This window comes from Pseudorca crassidens, chromosome 6 (assembly GCF_039906515.1).
Source record: "Pseudorca crassidens isolate mPseCra1 chromosome 6, mPseCra1.hap1, whole genome shotgun sequence".
In the NCBI taxonomy this organism is placed as follows: domain Eukaryota; kingdom Metazoa; phylum Chordata; class Mammalia; order Artiodactyla; family Delphinidae; genus Pseudorca; species Pseudorca crassidens.
In genome coordinates, this window is record NC_090301.1 from 1,201,921 (window position 1) to 1,219,460 (window position 17,540).

At 65.0% G+C, this 17,540-nt stretch overlaps 1 protein-coding gene across 1 annotated transcript in view; it reads right to left on the bottom strand.

The window, feature by feature from the left end:
- The window catches only part of GPC1 (glypican 1), a 29,564-nt gene extending 15,135 nt beyond the window's left edge, over positions 1-14,429 (bottom strand). Inside the window, exon 1 of the mRNA XM_067740014.1 lies at positions 13,760-14,429. Coding sequence (XP_067596115.1) covers positions 13,760-13,925 — 166 coding nt within the window. The 5' untranslated portion in view covers positions 13,926-14,429. The remainder of the gene's footprint in view (positions 1-13,759) is intronic.
- Between the last annotated feature and the right edge of the window lie 3,111 nt (positions 14,430-17,540).

The following is a 17,540-nucleotide window of genomic DNA, read 5'->3' on the forward strand; positions in this document are numbered from 1 at the left end:
CACTCACCTCTCCCTTCCTCCAGGAAGCCCTCCAGGTCCCTCTGGGCAGAAGCACCTGCCTAGCCTCTAACCTCCCCGACCGTGCGCAGCCCTCCCTGGGGGCTTTCCGACTGGCCCCCCTTCTCAGCAGCAGCAGCAGAGCTGCTCGGCCTGCTGGTGGGAGCCTCCTCTCCTCTCGCCTCTCTGCCCAGCGTCCAGGCTGGACCTGGTGCTGAGTGACAAACGTACAAAGAAAGGATCTCTGTGTAGTGTTGGCATTCAGGGAAAGGGGCTTCACAGCAGCGCTGCCCCAGAGCCGCAGCCTCAGACCTCCCCCTCCCCTGGAAAGCCAGCACCTCCCCGGCCCGACCCCTCCCCAGAGGCGGCATGACAGCCATCTGCATGCTGGTGCGAGGGGGGCCGCGGGGTGACTTCACAGTCCACAAGGACTCCCTTATTCTTCCAGAGGCCCCGGCCACCTCCTGATGAGATGGAGCTCTCACTGGGTGTCTGCAAGGGTCTCAGCCATTTCCGGGTTTGAGAATCCTTTCCTCTTCCCGACAACTGCTCTCTCCCATTCTACTGCTGCCGGCGGCGCCACACAGGGAGCTAGAGTGACATGCCCAGGCGACTGAGCTTGGAGCGCTGCAAGGGACACAGAAGCATCCTGGCCTCCCCCGCCTCTCCCATCGCAAGACCTCCCTTGATTCCAGTCCCAGGGGAATTCCTGAGCAGGAGGGTGGCGGCTGAAGCAGGAACAGACACGCTCTGCCCGCAGGCGACATGCAGACGGCCACCCAGAGGGCCCTGGGAGTTCTCAGGTGCGATGGTCCCCAGCTGCTGATTCAGCACGTCCGCCCAGGCAGCACCTCCGTGCGCAGCACACACCCAGCTCGCCGGTGTCGGGGCACCGAGCCCAGCCCCAAAGGCACGATTGGGAGGGCCTGCGCGCAGATACAGCCAGGACACAGCTAACTGTGCACCTCAGAGAAACGATGCATTATTTTTCAGAATAAAAGTATCTGGCCCCAAAGAACTGAAAACAGGGACTTGAACAGAATCTTTTCCACCCTGGTTCACAGCAGCATTATTTGCAGGAGCCAAAAGGTGGAAACAGCCCAAGCGTCCACTGATGGCTGAACACATAAACGAAACGGGGCACACCCACACAACGGGCACCATTCAGCCCCGAGTCACGAAGGGCCGACACGCACCACCACGTGGACGTACCCTGAAAACATACGCTGAGCGCGAGAAGCCCGTCTCGAAACGACACATACTGCTATGATTCCACTTAAGTGAGGGCCCCAGAGGAGTCAAATTCAGAGACAGTAGAATGGTGATTCCCAGGCACTGAAGAGAGCGGGGTGGCGGGGGGCGGTGAGTGTTTAATGGGTACGAAGTGGGGGAAGATGAAATTCTGCGGGTGGATGGTGGTGACGGCTGCACAGCAGTGTGAGTGAGCTTCACGCCGCTGAACGTGCACGTGAAAGTCATTAAAGCGGGAAATTTTATTATGCGTCTTTCACCACCAAGAAAGCACACAGTCCCGCTCCCCAGTATCTGGGACATGCTTATACTAAACATGTGGAGTGGACTCATATTAAAAATGTGTTCGTTGTTTATTTGAAACCTAAATACTCAGGACACACGCTACGAAACTATTAACTATCTGAAATAGCAATTTCACTGGGTCTCCTGTAGTTTTATCTGCTAAGTCTGGCGGCCCGGCCCTCTGTGGGGCGTGGGGAGAAGCCGGACCGAAGTCACTCAGGCTCCCCACCGGCAACTCCCCGCCACGCGTGGGCACGCTCACACGTGCACTGCCTTCCAGGCTCCCTGGAAAAGGGCCTCAGACCCTGCCCATGCCAGCGGCAGGAGGGCAGAGGTTGACGTCAGAGCAGGGTCTGCCTTCCTACAGCCCCCACCTCCTTGGAGAACGGTGGGCCTCACCGTCTCAGTCAACAGGAAGATACAGTTATCCCCATCTCACAGATGGGAAGACTGAGGCTGGGAGGGTTCTGAGACTTGCTCAATGTCTCAAACGTGTTGCCTAGTGCTGGTCTCCTTCCACTGGCCCGAGTGCCTCCCTGTCTTCACTGAAGGGAAGGAAATGAAAGTGCTGGGCACCTGGGGGCCCACCAGCAGCCCAGAGGTCCCAGGTACGGAGATGAAGGCTCCTGGAAGATGAGGGCAGAGTGGTGGCCTGGCCACCCTGCTAGCCTGCACCACCCCGTCAGTGGCCAGGAGCTGCTGAGACCTAGAACACCGTCAGGCAGCTGGGCAGGAGCCCACGGGGCCAGCGGCCACGCCCAAGCCCCGCACGGGAGGGACACCTGCCGGGACACTCCCGCAGCAGCACAAACCCACCAGAAAGGGCCCCCACCACCCAAGCACACGGAGGGCTCCCAACCTGGGCAGCCGGGTGACCTCGGCATTTGCCCGCTTCCCGGCTCCCCAGAGACGGACCCTGACCTCCTGTGGGGCCTGGGGGCTGTGGGAACGGGTGGGCCAGCCTACCTCCTGACCTCTCCAGCTCAGTTTCTGCAGGGTGGTCGAGCTGACGCATCGGTCAGGGAAGGGCCAGGTGTCTACGCAGCCCGGGAATTCTGCTCCCTCAGGCACCCAGGGTCTTGGTCTCCGCTCTGTTCAGCCACACCCAGCAGGCGAGGTGGGACGGTCCCGCCCAGGGCAGTCAGCGCCATCCCCAGAGAGGGGTCAAAGGGGCGGGACAGGCCCCACATGACCTGGGCAAGGAGAGGCCCCTTCTGATGCGGGCTGCCAGGCCCCTAGGCTGGCCGTGGGCTGGCCGTGAGTGGGGTCCTGCTGGCGCTGTCTTCCCCCCACCCTCCGACGTCTCTGCAGAGCCTGCAGGGCCCCTGGGCCTCTGCTTGGGATTCATGTCTGAATACCACCTGCCACCCTCCCAGGCTGCCCTCCTGGCTGGTGGCACGGCCCTGTGCTGGGGCAGCACTCCTCCATCGCGGGCTGCCCCTCCAGCAGGGGCCTGCAGCCAACTCTTCTTGCAGTTCCCAATTTCTCAGGACCAGGGCCAGCCAAGGGGGAACACGGGACACCACGAGACAGCGCCACCCAGGAAGCAGCAGTAGTGACCAGGGAGCCCCTCCTCTCCAGCCCGATCCCTCAGACCCCCAGTGTGGGGTGGGGTCGATCCCTGGGCCTGGCCAGCACAGGCTGGCCTCCCTCCCCACCAGGGGGCACTCTTCCCCACAGCCACCTCTGGAGAAAGGATGGGCCTGTCTCTCCAACAGGCTCCCCCGCCTGCCGTGATGCCCCCCCAGGACACAGCCCCGTGCTGAGCACTCCACACGAGAACCCAGTTTCACAACCACTCCACACAGCAGGTGTTGCTACCATCCCCATTTTACAGAAAAGGATTCTGAGGCACAGAGAGGTTCAGTAATTGGCCCAAGGTCACACAGCGAGGGAGCATGGCGCCAGACTTGAAACCTGGCGGCTGGGTGGCGGGTCCAGGAGACCAGGTTTTGGCTTCTGCTAGGGCTCCACCTGTTTCCTAAGACACACGCCACTGGGAATGGCCACTGGATCCAAAGGACACTGGCCCTGGGCCAGGGGGTGGCCTTGAAAACTCTAGGTAGCAGAGGAGGAATGCCTGGGGTGGGGGGCCCAAGGCAAGAGCCCTGCAAGAGCAGCGTGGGACCCTCGGGCCCGGAGGGGAGTTGTGTCCGAGCGAGTGCCTCAAGCCCTCAGGGAGGATGGGGCGAGAAGGCCACGGCTCACAGCGAGTGGCCGAGCAGCACGTGGGCCAGGGGCCGCCCCAGGCTGGGAGGGGTCTTCGCTGTGCGGTCAAGGGGGACATGTATGGTTCCAAACCACATGCGTGTGTCTAAACCCACACGTTATTTCTCGTTACTTATAACTTACAAAAGTAACACATGGTCACCGTGGCCAGCAAAGCTGCAGTTCACGTGAAGCCTCTGACACCCTTCCAGTCCCTGCGCGGATGGCATTGCAGCTGCGTTTCAGCACCGAGGACAGCGCCCGGCACACAGTAGGAGCTCAAGGAACACTACCGAGTGACTCAGAGAGACTGATCTCGGTGTCCCTATCGCCCTCACCCGCAGGCAGCTGGCCGGGCCCCCGCTCCGCCCCAGTTCCCGGACGGCCCGCTGGCTCTCCTGGGGCAGACGTGGCGCTCCACCGGCCCTCCCGCCTTGGCTGGGGGCCCAGCCCGCCGCCCAGAGGCCTCCTCTTCTCTGGGCCCTGGGCCTCCTTGGCCGCTGGCCGAAGACTGCAGACCCGTTCTCAGAATAAAGAAGTAATGAAGTAAAAAATTACGCAGAGGATCATGAAGGAAGCTAGCCGCAGTGCTGCAGCCGTCGGAACATTATAAACAGGTGCGTGAGGAGGTGCCCGTGCGCTTTCCTATGGCATCTTGCAGGCCTGATGCCCATCAGAGACTCAGAGCCGTGGTGAGTGGGAACGCTACTTCGAGATATTTGCTACAAACGTAAAAGGACACGAAAAAATCAGCAGTTTCCACTGGTGACCAAGTCCCAGGTTCTAGAATGTCATCGTCGCCTTGTTCACAGTAACAATAAATGCTAAAGGTTAGCAAAAAAGGAGATTAATTTCTTTCTCAGTCAAGTTCATGAACTCCCTGACCCCTAAACCTGGGCCTCTCCGGTGCACCCTGGTGAAGGACCCCAGCCTCAAATGACCTGCCTGCACACCCACGTCTGTCCACCCCAGTTTGCCCATCCTTTTGGAGCTGACTCCACCACCATCCCTGCAAGGCCGTCCTGGCCCCAAAGCAGAGGGGTGCCCCCTCCCCTGCTGGCTCGATCCTGCCTAGAGCTTCGGTTCAAGGGCTTCTCATGGGGTGGGACTGGCGTTTCGGGAAGCCACCTCCCACCTGTTCAGGAGAGTCCTGCACTTCATGGGGTCCCTGGCCTCCCTGTCCCCTCCCCTAAATGCTGTGACAACCAAAAACGCCCCCCGGGAACGGCTCCCGGCTGGGAACACCCACTTTATCCTGGGGCGGTCAGCTGTGTGTCTGACCTGCAGCAGCTCCCAAACATACAGTGACGGGGAGGTGGCAGTCCCTGGGCGTTAGGTCACTGGAAGGGAGACCGGCAAGGCGCCTGGAGTGTCCTGTGGGCGGCCACTGCCAGGCCAGGGGACGGGGGTCAGGGACGGCGGGGCTTAACGTTTTAAGAGCCTCGTCCCTTTAAAATACCCCTATGGGTCCGGTGTGTCCCGAACTCCATGATGAAGGGAGGTGGGAGTGAACACCTCAGCCGGTCCTGAAGCAGGTGGCATCACCTGTCTCCCCAGGGCCTGCAGATGGTCCCAGTGGGTGGGATGTACTCTCCGTAGCCCCAGACACTCGAGGACGCACACAGACGTCACACGTGGCTCACCACAGGGCCCAGATGTCCACAGGTGGCCCCAGGATGCGCTTAGACACACAGACGAGCCCGTACGGCCACCCTCAGGCTCAGAGAGTGGGCCTCAGCACTGGGGATGCTGTCCGAAGGTGTGCACAGGCCACAGACCTCCACAGGTTCTGGTGCTGATGGCGGGCCCAAGAAATGTCCCCGCCAGGGAGACACGGGGCCACAGTCGCTGCCAGGTGCACCTGTCCAGGACCTGGCTGCCCGCCTGAGAGGGAGACGTGTTGGCCTATCCCTCAGGCTGCTGGGAGCACTGCAGCCTAATCCACCCCCAGGGCCAACAGCCGGGGCGCAGACGCGGCTCAGGATACGGCCAGTGGCTGCCTGGCTCCGGACTGCGGGGTTTCTCACTAGACCCTGACCTTCCGGGGGTGGGGCCCATAGCTTGAGGGTGAGCACAGAGCGGATGAATGGATGGACGGGTAGGAGGGTGAAGGGCCTTGCCTCCTGCCTGGCCAGCCTCTCCTCGTCCCTTCCAAGCAGGCGGGGCGGCGGGGCGCGGGCGTTTGGTGCCCGTCGGCAGGACCAGCTCTGAGCTTAGGAGGCCCTCCTTGAGGTGGTGGGCTGGCAGAGTTTGGGCTAGAGTTGAGCGGAGCCTGACCTTGTCTTCTCCTGCCGGCCGGCTGGCCGGGCCCTCCTGCAGCCCGAGTCCTCACGTGCACCTCTCTTAGGCCGGCTCGTCTCCCGGACACTCCACCCAGCCCCTCCTGGGGCTCGCCCACCTGTCCTAGCCTTGGAGCCCCTCAGTTCTCTGGGGCCTGCCAGGGCCCGTCTTTCCTTGTACCTGTGGGAGCTCTGTGGCCTCCCCGCCAGCTCTGTCCTCTGGCCGACCTCACCCCTGCAGCCTGGAACGCACGCCCAGCACCTAAGGACAGGGCCACACGGATGCCCCCCAGCGCCCCAACGAGGCAGGCTTGCGTGGGCTCGCCCTGACCTCCTCCTCTCTGGGGCACCCCCTCAATGGGTGGCACCATTGCCCGGTGCCCACACCAGATACCTGGGACAAACCTGGGCCAGGGCAGCAAGGCCACGGAGGAGAAGCTACTCCAGGGACAGGGCTCTGGGCACTGGGGACCCCTTTCTGGGACCCAGCTTCCCCACCTGCACACTAAGTGGTTGCACTAGGTGGTACTCGGCCTGCCCTGCAGGCACCCCGTCCTGCCCGCTCTGGGAGGCTGGGAGGGGTTGCCAGGCAACGGGCCAGTGGAGGCCAGGGCACGGCTTAAGGACGCAGGGCCTTGGACCGAGGCCGGGGCTGGCTCCTGGACACTTCAGTGGGTGGGAAGGAGTGGTGAGGAGGCGGGCCCTGCAGGGCCTCCGCTTGCTGGCCTGCTCCAGCCCAGGTGCTCTCCTTGGCCCCAGGCCCGGCTGTGGCCACCCTGTCCATCCTGTCCACCTGTAGGGCCCTGGGCTCCGTCACACTGCAGACGCGCGAGCTGATGGGAGGCCTGCCTCACGGTGCTGCTGGCTGGTCCTCACCTGATGCTGGACCCCATCTTCCATCTCCTGCCTCCCCGCAGCCCCGGACTCGACCAGGTCACAAACTGCCTGGCCTCCCCCTGCCGGAGTCCGAGCCCGCACAGCTCTCCTCCTCCAAGATGCAGCAGGGGCGGCAGGCAGGGCGCTGGGCCTCCAGGGGCCCGAGGTCAGGGCAGATGGTGAGGGAGCAGGGTGGACGGAGCCCGCCGGGCCTGGCCTGTCATCCAGCCAAGCCTCTAGAACCCAGGGAGCACTTCGTACAAATCGGCAGCCAGCGTCCTCGGCTGGGCCACGGAGCCAGAAGCCAGCGGCCCGCCCACCTCCCCTCCCCACACCCTGCCCCGCACGCTGTGTGCCCTGCTCAGGGGCCCTCGCACTTGTTGTGGGGGGACCCCCAGCCTGTCTACGGCAAGCTGCTGTCAGCGAGCCACAACTCTCCCAGACGGGTGCCCCTGACCCCCACGAAGGTCATCAGCTGAGCCCCTCATTGCCCAGCCAGGCTCTGGGACGTGCCACAAGTGAGATGCGTCAGCTGAGCCCCTCACTGCCCAGCCAGGCTCTGGGACGTGCCACAAGTGAGATGCATCAGCGGGTCGGCAGTTACCAGACTCTGAATGTCAGAATGAGTGGCCCCCGGCCCTCCTCTCAGACTCAGTTGGAGTTGGAGAAGTTAAGGCCTACAGGGTGCAGAGCTCTGGCCATTTTCCTGAGAAGCCTGCAGGCTGGTGGAGGTGAGAATGGTCTGACACCGTCACTCCAGCACCAAGGCCCCGGTGCACGTCGGGGCCGAGACCCTGAGCCTGTGGCATGGGCCTGTCCTGAGGAGACACCCACCGAAATACCCAGAGCCCAGGATCCCCGCCCTGGACAGCACGCACCCGAGAGTGAGGTGCCACGCCTGCAGTGGGCTGAACCCTGGCCCTCGTTCGTATGTCAGAGTCCCCAGGACTCTGACATATGAACCCCCAGGACGCTGACATATGCCCCCCAGGACTTCAGGACGTGAGCTCATTTGAGTGTGGGGTCTTTGCAAGTGTAACTGGTTGGGCCCCTAACTTGATAGGATTGGTGTCCTCATTTCCATAAAGTGAAATTCAGAAACAGACCAGCACAGGGACACCTACTCATAACGACAAACCCAGAGACTACAGACCAAGGGCCCCCAAGGATCGCCTGCAACCCCCAGGAGCCAGGAGAGGCCCTGGAACAGCTTCTCTCTCACGGCCTCAGGAGGTCCTAGCCCCGTGACACCTTGATCTTGGACTTCTAGCCTCTGAACTGCTAGACAATAAACTCCTGCTGTGAGGCCACCTAGCCTGCTGCACCTGTGCCAGCAGCTGGGAGAAGCGGACACACGCCTGACCCCCAGCACCCAGCCCAGCCCGGCACCACACAGGCGGCGCTCAGCGTACTCACTGCTGAGGTTGCCCAGACTTGGGGAGCACCCCGGGAAAACAGGGAGAGCCCTGGAGAGCAGTGGGTGTGTTGGGGATGCCTGGGAAGCTGAGCAGCAGGGCCAAGCCCCGGAGGGAGGATGGTGATGGGCGTGTGCTGAGGGTGGGTGTGGGGAGGGCCGACCTGGCAGGAGGGGGCGCGTGTGCCAGGAAGGTGAGCCAGCCAGGAGCTGGTGGGAGCCAACGCTGAGGCCACAGGCAGACGAGGGGTGGGGTGGGTATGGCCTGGCCCCCCAGGGGCTCCTAAATCTACCCAGGAGTCCAAGATTCCTGCCAGGAAAGCCAGTGTGCACCCCTCACACCCAGAGCTTCCCTTGCACCCATGGCGAGACCAAGAACAGTCGAGAAAGCTGGAAGCCCCGGCCCTGCCCCCACTGCAGGGGTCACGGCTGGGAGGACAGGACAGCCCCCACCCCACAGCTGGGGACAGGGCGTAGGGCCTGGGGTTGGGGAGGACTGCAGCACCTCCGCCTGAACCATCCGCCCAGAGCCTTCAGGCAGCTCAGAGCACCTGCCCAGGCCTGTTCCTAGACACACGTGGCAAGAATGCCGCCAACTGGCACGGGGTAGGTGCCCCGGGCTGGAGCCCTCACCCTCCTGAGCCTGTGTCCTCTCCCAAATGTGGGTGATGACCTGACCCCACAGGGCTGTGCTGACGGCTAGACGTGGTCACAGCTGGTGCCAGGGACCAGGCAGAGACATCAGACAGGCAAGGCCTGGGCCCTGAGTCTTGGTCTGAAATCTTCCTGAACCAAGCCAGGATTCAGGGAGGAGGGTCTGGCTTATAGGAGAGCTGACCAACCTCTCACCACCTGGGCGTGTCCAGGCCTGGGCCCGATTTGATACCGGCATGGCCTTGGGTGAGCCCCTCTCCTGGCCTGTCTCCCTGTCCAGGACCAGCCAGGCTGACACCTGCGCCCGTGCACGTGGGTGGCCTAGCACAGGCCCGGAGCACCCACACACCCTCTGCTCTCCTCGCGGCTCCGAAGCCCACCTGCCGCCTGGCGGGAGTGTCCTCAGTCCCTCTCCTGGGAGGCCTCAGTGGCCCTGCAGCCCTGTCCCTTATTAGGACCGGCATGGAACCAGTCTACCAAGACCGGCCTGCCTTGTCTTCTGGACTCACCTACCCCTGGATGGGGCATCTGTCCATGACTCCTGGGGGACCTGGCCCAGCATGGTGCTGGGGACACGCCAGGGGCTGCTCTTAGGGTCAGCCAGCAGGACACAGCTGGCCCATCCTCTGTGTACACCCCGGGCAGGGCTGCCTGACTCACGCCCCTGGAGCAGCCCTCTCTAGCAGGGCAGGAGCGGCAAGCCTTCACCGGACAGGCTCCCGGGGCCAGCTCAGGGTGAGGCCGGCCACATGGAAGGCCGAGTCACTGGCAGCAGTCGGGGTGGAGGCAGGGCGGCCCCGGAGAAGGCGCAGGAGGCGATCCAGCTAAGAGGAGCTCTAACCCGGCCTAAGCAGTGGAGTCTATGACCAGAAGGCAGCTGGTGGCCCATAAGGGCCTGCCCTCGAGGCCCCATTTCAGGCCTCCAGGCTGGGGTGGCACGAGGCTTCCAGAGGACACAGAGCCCAGGACTGTTCAGCAGTTAATGCCACCGGCTTTGGAGTCAACAGACTGGGCTCTAGACCTCAGAGCTCCACGTGGGCCGAGGCCCCTGAAGAAAGCTGTGGGGCTTCTCGGCCTCAGTTACTTTTCTGTGAAGCACGTCTGCAAAGATCCCTCCTCATCTGCTGTACCAGCTAGACAGTCACGCGGAGGGACCCACGCTGAGGGCTCCCAAGTTCCAGACACCACTGCCTGCAGGCCCTCCAGGGGCCTCTAGGGCGGGGGGCAGAGGGGAGGACATGCCTGAGGCAGCCGCAGAGTGCCTGGCGTCCGCATGCACCCCTCCTACAGCCTTCCGGTGGTCGTGACTATTCCCGTTGTCACACGTGAAGAAACAGAGGCACAGAGAAGCCAGGTCGGGGGTGGTGGCGGCGGGGAGGCTGACGCGGCAGGGCTGGCCTCTGAGCCCAGGCCCATGGAGGACGTCCCGCCCCTCGGAGGAGCACGCGGCGTGTCCGGCACCAGCAAGGGCCAGGCCGCCGCATCGTGCAGGTGGCCCCCCTACCTGTGGTTCTCCCCACAGCGGGAGGGGGGGGGCGTATCCTGCCCTCACACTGGGGATGATGAAACCTCAGCTGCTCTAGTGGTGAAGGGACAGCAGCAGCTGGAGGCCACGGACCACCCTGGGGCCCCAAGCCAGGCACACGGGGGCCTCTGCCCTCTGAACAGGCAGCGTGCGCACAACCGTCTGCTGTGAGGCCGGGCTGCATGCAGACGGCCTGCGAGAGCCTCACGGCCGAGGGACAGACTCGGAGGGCTCTCAGCCTCGGGCAGGACGGCGCAGAGAAGCAGCGGTTTCTGCTGGGAGGCTAAGGGGTGGTCCTCGGTGGGGAATCCACAGGCAGCCGGGGTCCAGGAGCAGAGGGGCTGCCCACCAGTCCGTGTTGCACTGACAGGCCCACGCTCCCCTCTGACCTCCATCCCCAAAGTCCAGGCCCCTTCTCCTGTGCCCAGGCCCTCCGTCTCCCACTGCCCACCCACCAGGGTTGGCATACAGCAGGCCGTGTGCGGGTCTCCAGCAAGTTGTGACTCAGAACCTACTTTGTGCCAGGAACTGTGCCAGGCTCCGTGGCTACTAGAGAACAGTACAGACAGAGGTGGCCTCTGCCCCCAGGGCCTCAGCGAAGGGTCAGAGAGATACACGGCAAACCGTGTCAAGTGTCAGGAGGCCGAGCAGATGCTCAGGAGACATCGGGGGACCAGAAGCCACCCCACAGGCAGAGACAGAAGATGGCCGGCCCGTGTGCGTGCGTGCGTGTGCGTGTGCGTGCGCGCGTGTGTGCATGTGCACGCGCGCGTGTGCATGTGCACGCGCGTGTGTGCATGTGCGTGCGTGAGATGCAGCCCGGGGCTGGGCTTTTCCCCAGTGTTGCAGAGGGAGCCAGCTAGAGAGGTAGTTCCCCCTCACCTTCCACACAGCGCTCTGGCCGGAGGGAGGGCTACCTGCGCTGTGCAGCCCGTAAGAGGGGATGTGACCATCGTCCTCATCACGGCCGCGCCTGGCTGTCCATCCAAAACGCTACACACAGTCACGAGCGGGAGCCCCGTGCGCACTGATGGTCCCTCCTTCGTGAGCCCACACCATTTCTGCTCTCCCGGGCAGCACAGGCCGGAAAGCCCACCCAAAGACCCAGGGCCGCCCTCCCTCCCTTCCAACGACTAGCAAGCGTTGAGTCTCTACCCCACCAGCCAGCCCAGGCGTCCACCCCGGGGGCTCCCCAGGCTGGAGAAGTCTGCCTGCCGGCTGGCAGGACAGGAGACCAAAGGCCCGGATCCCCGAGAGCAGCGTGTCACCACGGGGCCACCAGAGGGCGCCCGTTCCACGGAGCCCGGCCAAGTTGCTCGAGCAGGAGAGGACAGGACTGGCCGCTGCCTTGGGAGGTCACCCTGTTTCCTTCACCCCACGTGGCACCGGCACTCTCCTCGGGGCCTGGGCCCTGCAGGGCACTCTCCAGTTCAGGTGCTTACGGGGGAGGCTGAAGCCATAGGGGGTCGGGGAGAGCAGCTTCCCAGAAGCCCCTGGACCTGGGACGGAGAAGCCACGGGCACTGGTCAGGAGGGGGCGCAGTCCAGGCCCCGGGGGGGCAGCACCTGAAGCCCTGGCTGGCACGGTGCTTGGACAGCTGCTGGGCGGCCGTACACCACCCCCCCCCCCGTCATGTGCGCAGCAAGGCACTCTGCTGGTCCTGGGTCCCCAACCCACTGCAGCCCCAGCCCAAGGAGGCCAAGACCCAGCCCCCCGCTGGCCCCGCCTCACCTTCTCCAGCCTGCCCTGCTCTCTCCTAGCCCTCGACGGCTGCCCAGACTCTGCCATTCTGTCTCTCAGCCTAACTGGGACAGAGGCCTGTGGATGCGATCAAGTTTAGGATGGTCCCGAGGACACAGCGGCCGAGTGGGAGTGGACGTGTGAAGGAGAGCTGTGGGGCGAGGGGACCTCGGAGTGCCGTCTAAGATCGGGGCTGGGTGAGGGCAGCTGCTCAGCTGCCCTGAGACCCTGGTGTCCAGGGGAAGGGATTCAACCGAAAGGCCAGGGATTCCCGGGCATTAGCTCCTCTGTTTGCACGGCGGGTGGCGGGGCTTATGAACCAACGTGTGCTGGCCCCAGGCACCCAGATGTGCCCCCCAAAACCTGTCCCCTAGGGAGGGTGGCAGCCCTGACAATGACAGGGCTTTGCCAGCAGACAGAGGCACAGGAAGGCCTACCTTGAGGGACTTGAACCCGGGGCAGGGGGCTGTCAAGGTATCAAGGCAGAGGCTTCTGTGGGTCCTGCCCTGCTGGGGGCCAGGGTCCAGGGCCTGGCTGCCCCCTCCCATTCCCCAGCAAGACACGGCCATGGACTTGCCCCTCACACTCCTCTCTCGCTCAGAACTCCTGTGGCTGTGGTCATTCCATGTCCCCCGTGTCACTACTCGAATGCCCCCTCCCCACCCCCGCCCCAGTTTGGGAGGAGTTCCCCAGGGCAGGAAGCTGGTCTGCTCCGCTCTCATCCACCGTGTCCCAGGCCCCCTGAACAGACGCGCAGACCCACGGTGGTTCTGGACACATTCGCAGTTGGAGGAAAAAGCCTGGGGGTGTCTGTGAAATCCTTAGACCTCCACCCTCACTCCAGTCCCCAGAGCTCCTTAGAGGCCTGCAGGGAGGGTGTGGGCAGGACTGCGGGCAGCTGCAGGCTGAGGCCGCCTGAGACGGCGATGCTCTTACAAAGAAATGACACGGCCCCTGGGCGGGATCCAAGGCGCCGACCACCTGCAGCTGGACTCCCCGCCCGAGGCGGCCCTGAGTGCCGGGCGAGCACAAGTTCCCCGGGCAGGAATCCCTGCGAGGTGATGTTCCCTTCCCGGTGGCAGAGGTCGAGCCTCTCCACCCTCGCCCCCGCCCCTCCCCGAGCGCACAGTTCGCTCCCGACCTCCCCGGGGCCCCTAGGCTGACTCTGTCGGGGACCCCCGGGAATCCCCGGGCCGACCCGAGGCGCCTCCCGGAGAGGGCCGCACAGCCGGTGGGAGTCCCCAGCCCATGGCCGCCGTCGGCTGCGCCCCGACAGCCGGCCCCGCAGCTCAGCCCTGCCTGTCCCGGAGGACGCACCGAGCCGGGGACCGCCCGGTCCGCCGCCCTGCGAGGAGAGCTCCGCCGGGAAGGGGCCGGTGTGCGTGTTGGGGGCCGGGGGGCGGCCGAGTGGAGCAGAGGAGACCCGGGCGGAGGGAGGGCGGCTCGGGGCGCGGAGGCGCAGGGCGGACGAGGGCAGAACGGGAGAGAGAAGGGGGCGCAGGGGAGACCCGGGAGCGCCGGGTCACTCACCCGAGATCTCCGCCTGGGGCACGTCGCTCAGGCTGAAGCCCTTGGTCCCGTAGATGTGGCGGACTTCGCCGCAGCTCCGACTCTTGCTGGCAGGGTCCCCGTGGGCGCAGGCGGCCAGTGCGACGGCCACGCACAGCAGCCACCAGCCTCGGGCCCGGAGCTCCATGGCGGGGCCGGCGGCGCCCCCGGCCGGGCCCGTGCAGCCCCCGCCCGCGAAGGGCAGAGCCAAGGTCCCGGCGCACTCGGCTCGCGGTCCGGAGGCGCCGGCGGCAGGGGAGGCGGAGACAACAAAAGCCGGCGGCGGTTGGGCGCGGGACGCGCGGGGCGCGAGGTCCGGCCGCTCTCTCCGGCGGCCCAGAGCGCGGCAGGCGAGCGCGCAGTCCCGGCCCGGCCCCTCGTCGGCCCGGGAGAGGGGCGGGGAGGGGCGCGCGGGGCGGGGCGCGCAGGGGCGGGGCGGGGCGCGGCGCGGGGGCGCGATCCGAGGCGCACGGGGCGCCCGTCCTGCTCCCGGGGCCGCCCGGCTCGCGCGGATCTGTTGACTGCTGGAGGGAAGCGGGGTGGCCCGGAGCGCGCGGGCCGTGTCCGGGGTCCCCGAGGGCGGGCCCTCCACTCCCAGCGCCCGGGGCGGCGGCACCACCTGTGGGGGCGGGGGCGGGGGTGCTGAGGCAGGGCTTCCCCCGCCGGACGTGACATCACGCCTTCCGCGCGCCTATCAGGGGCTTCCCCGCCCCCAGCCGAAGTCGGCATCCCTCCCGTTTTCTCTCTCCTCGGATCAGGCCGTGCCTTCCTGCACCCTGGCCGCGTGCCTCGCGCGTCCGCTTCCACAGCCTTGGTCCCCTTTGTCCCCCGCCCGCACCTGGCCTGCACGCCTTTACGGCCCCTCGCCCCGCGCCCATTTCAGCCTCCTCTCCCGCGGCTCCAGCTCACACTTGATTTTTAATGTGGAGGAGAGTGGGGGGCTGTACGTGGGAAACTAGCCAAGAGTCTAGACCTCGCGCGCGCCCGTTCCTGCGTAGAGGCAAAACCAACGAGTTAGTTGTTGGAGATCGTCAGCGGGTTTTGTGTCCCCTCCACGTGATGCTTTGGATGCTCGAGAAGCGAGCGAGGGGGGCAGAAGCTTGTCCGTTGGCTTGGGCCGCTGGGCGGTGGCAGGTGACCTCTTGGGGAAGGGATGGCGTCGGGCCGACAACAGGTCAGATCGCTGGGGGCTGAGAAGAGCGTGACAGTGAGTGAGGCGGCGGGGGACCGTGCAGGGCGGGTGGACAGTGCTGGTAGCCGCAGAGGATGGGGATGCGGGCCGCGGGAAGTGAGGTGAGCGACCGGGGCGGGCGGACGGGAGCTGAGGGCGCCTCCGTTTCTTCCTTGCCGGCTGCTGCACTCCCCCACCCCGTTCCTGCTCTCCTGATACGTGTGCAAAGGCCCCAGAGACCACCAGGCCATGACCCCGGGTGCCTGATTGGTTGAAATGGGGGGAAATGCAGTAAATAGGCACCCTTGGAAGAGGACCCCAGGGTAACCACCCTGTGCCAATAAGGGCGCCCAGACCTTGAACCTGGGGGCTAATGGTTTCACCTCACGGCAGGGCAGGAAGGAGGGCCCCACGCCTCCCCTGGGGTTCCCTGAGTGCTGGCTCAGCAGCCTCAGAGGGGCCTTGCAGCCTTCTACCCCCTCGCCCAGAGACACTGAGTCATCGTGTGAGAGGGGCTGGGAGGCCCCTACCCCAGCGTGCTGGCCCCAACCCTGCTCACGCACCTGCCGCCCGGTCCCGCTGGTGACTCCCAGATCCCGTGCAGCGCTCAGGCCAGCCCGTCCCTGCTTGCCCGTGCCCAGTGCAGCTGCCTGGATGCCTCCCCCATGCCCGCCGGGCCCCTGCCCCCCCTTTCTCTTTAGGAGCTCGCCTCCAGCCACGTGCTTCCGGGTCAGGCAGGAGCCAGACAGCCGGAGGCTCGATGGAGTCACACACGCTTACTGCCGTTGTTACGGGGATCCATCGCCTCCTCTTAATCTGGCCAGACGGGGAGATTTCTCAGGGTGGCGTCGGCGTCCAGTGCGTTTCTGGGCCTCCAGACAGGGGTGTGGCCAGAATGTCCACGTGCCGTGCTCGCGTGGCCGGTTTTCAGGACATGGTGGTCACGGGCACGGCCCTTACACACGCCCCTCCCAGGTGTACGATGACTCCATCCCCTAGAGAAATCCTCACCACTGCCTGCAAGGTCCCTGTGTCATTCCCCTCCAGAGGTCACGACCCTCGCAGCCAGGGCCCTTCCCCTAGTGTCCCCTAGTGGGGAGACACGCCCCCAGCTGGATCCGAGCTCTCATTTCCCTGACGTCGAGGGGAGGCGGGTAAGTGAGGGGCGCAGTGTCCCTTTGGAGAGTGGCTGTAAGGAGAACTGGGGATGGCAGCCGGGCACCCTCCCCTACCCGGGGGTGCGGGGCTCTGGCTGTGTTCCTCTTGGTCTCCTCCACGTTGGGTGGCTTCATGGGTGCTCAGCCTCTGTGCACTTGAGGGGGTCGAGTGGAGGCCAGGGGCCAGGCTGGGGCAGAGGTTCTTCCCAGGGCACAGGCGTGCCTCCCCACCAGGTGCAGTTTCTTGCCAGTTTTCCATCATCAGGACCCTTGATGACTGAAAGTGACAGGAAGCCTCCGTGAGGAAAGGAGATGCATCGTCGTGGTATCCGGCACTGGCTGGCTCCCTGGTCCTGTTCCGGAGCGAACGGATCAGACCCGAGTTCAAATCCCGGCCCTCCCACTTGTCCGCAGCGTGATTCTGGATGTGGCACTCGGCTCAGTTTCCTTATTTCCTCTGTGAGGATCTAGGAGGGAGGTCTGTGCCCAGCGTGGACCCAGCTCCTGGGGGCCCCTTCTCAGGGCCTGAGAGGAGGCAGTAATGAAGGCCCTGCCACAGTGTTGGCCTGTGGCCCAGCGGGATGCCAGGCGGGACCATCCTTCCGGCTCTGGAGGGGCCGGCGCCTGCCAGAGGGCCTTGCTGACAAGGAGCTGGAAGGCCGGGTGCGGAGGCAGCTGACTGCTAGGTGGTCACGGCTCGAGGCGGCTCTGCCAGGTCACGGGGCTTCGGGGACCCGGAGAGGAGATGCCTGTGCACCTGCAGTGTTCCTTCACCTCTTCCATCCAGTTGCCCGGCCCGCAGAGCCCCCTTCCTTGCTGCCCCGCCCAGGGGAGTGCTTATGTTGTACAGACGTGGACACTGTTACTGGGCGAGGGAAGGGGCCCGTCCCAGGTCATGAAGCCCAGAGGAGCTGCCCCAGTGCCAGCTGCCGGGACTCCGCTGTTCCTGAGGCACAGCTGCCTCTGCCAGGCCCCCACTTACTGCCCCGGCCCTGCCGTTCAGATCTAGTGCCCGTCTGGGGCCGCCCAGGGTGAGGGATCCCCACACCGCCCGGGCTTCGGGAGCCAGGGCCGGGTCACACTGGGGAGCGCCTCGTGAGCCCACACGTGGCTGCTGTGGCTCCAGCCAAGACCACCACCTCCTGCTTTGGGGCCCTGGTCCGCCAGACGTGCGGGCACAGACGTGCAATGGAAGGAAGGGAGGAAGGTGAGTGGTTTGCTCATGAAAAGGAAGTGGCATCGTCCCTGAACGAGTGGGTGTGTGGTGGACTTGCCCTCTGCTTACACCAAGGGAGGGCTGACAAGAAAGGGACCATTTAGAGTCATCTCGGAAGGGGGCCTGTGCTCTCCCACGTTTCCGTCTTCTCGAGGAGTGACCCCGAGTCCTGAAGGGCAGCACCCTGCCCCCCACTTCCTTTCTCCGGCCAGGGCGGGG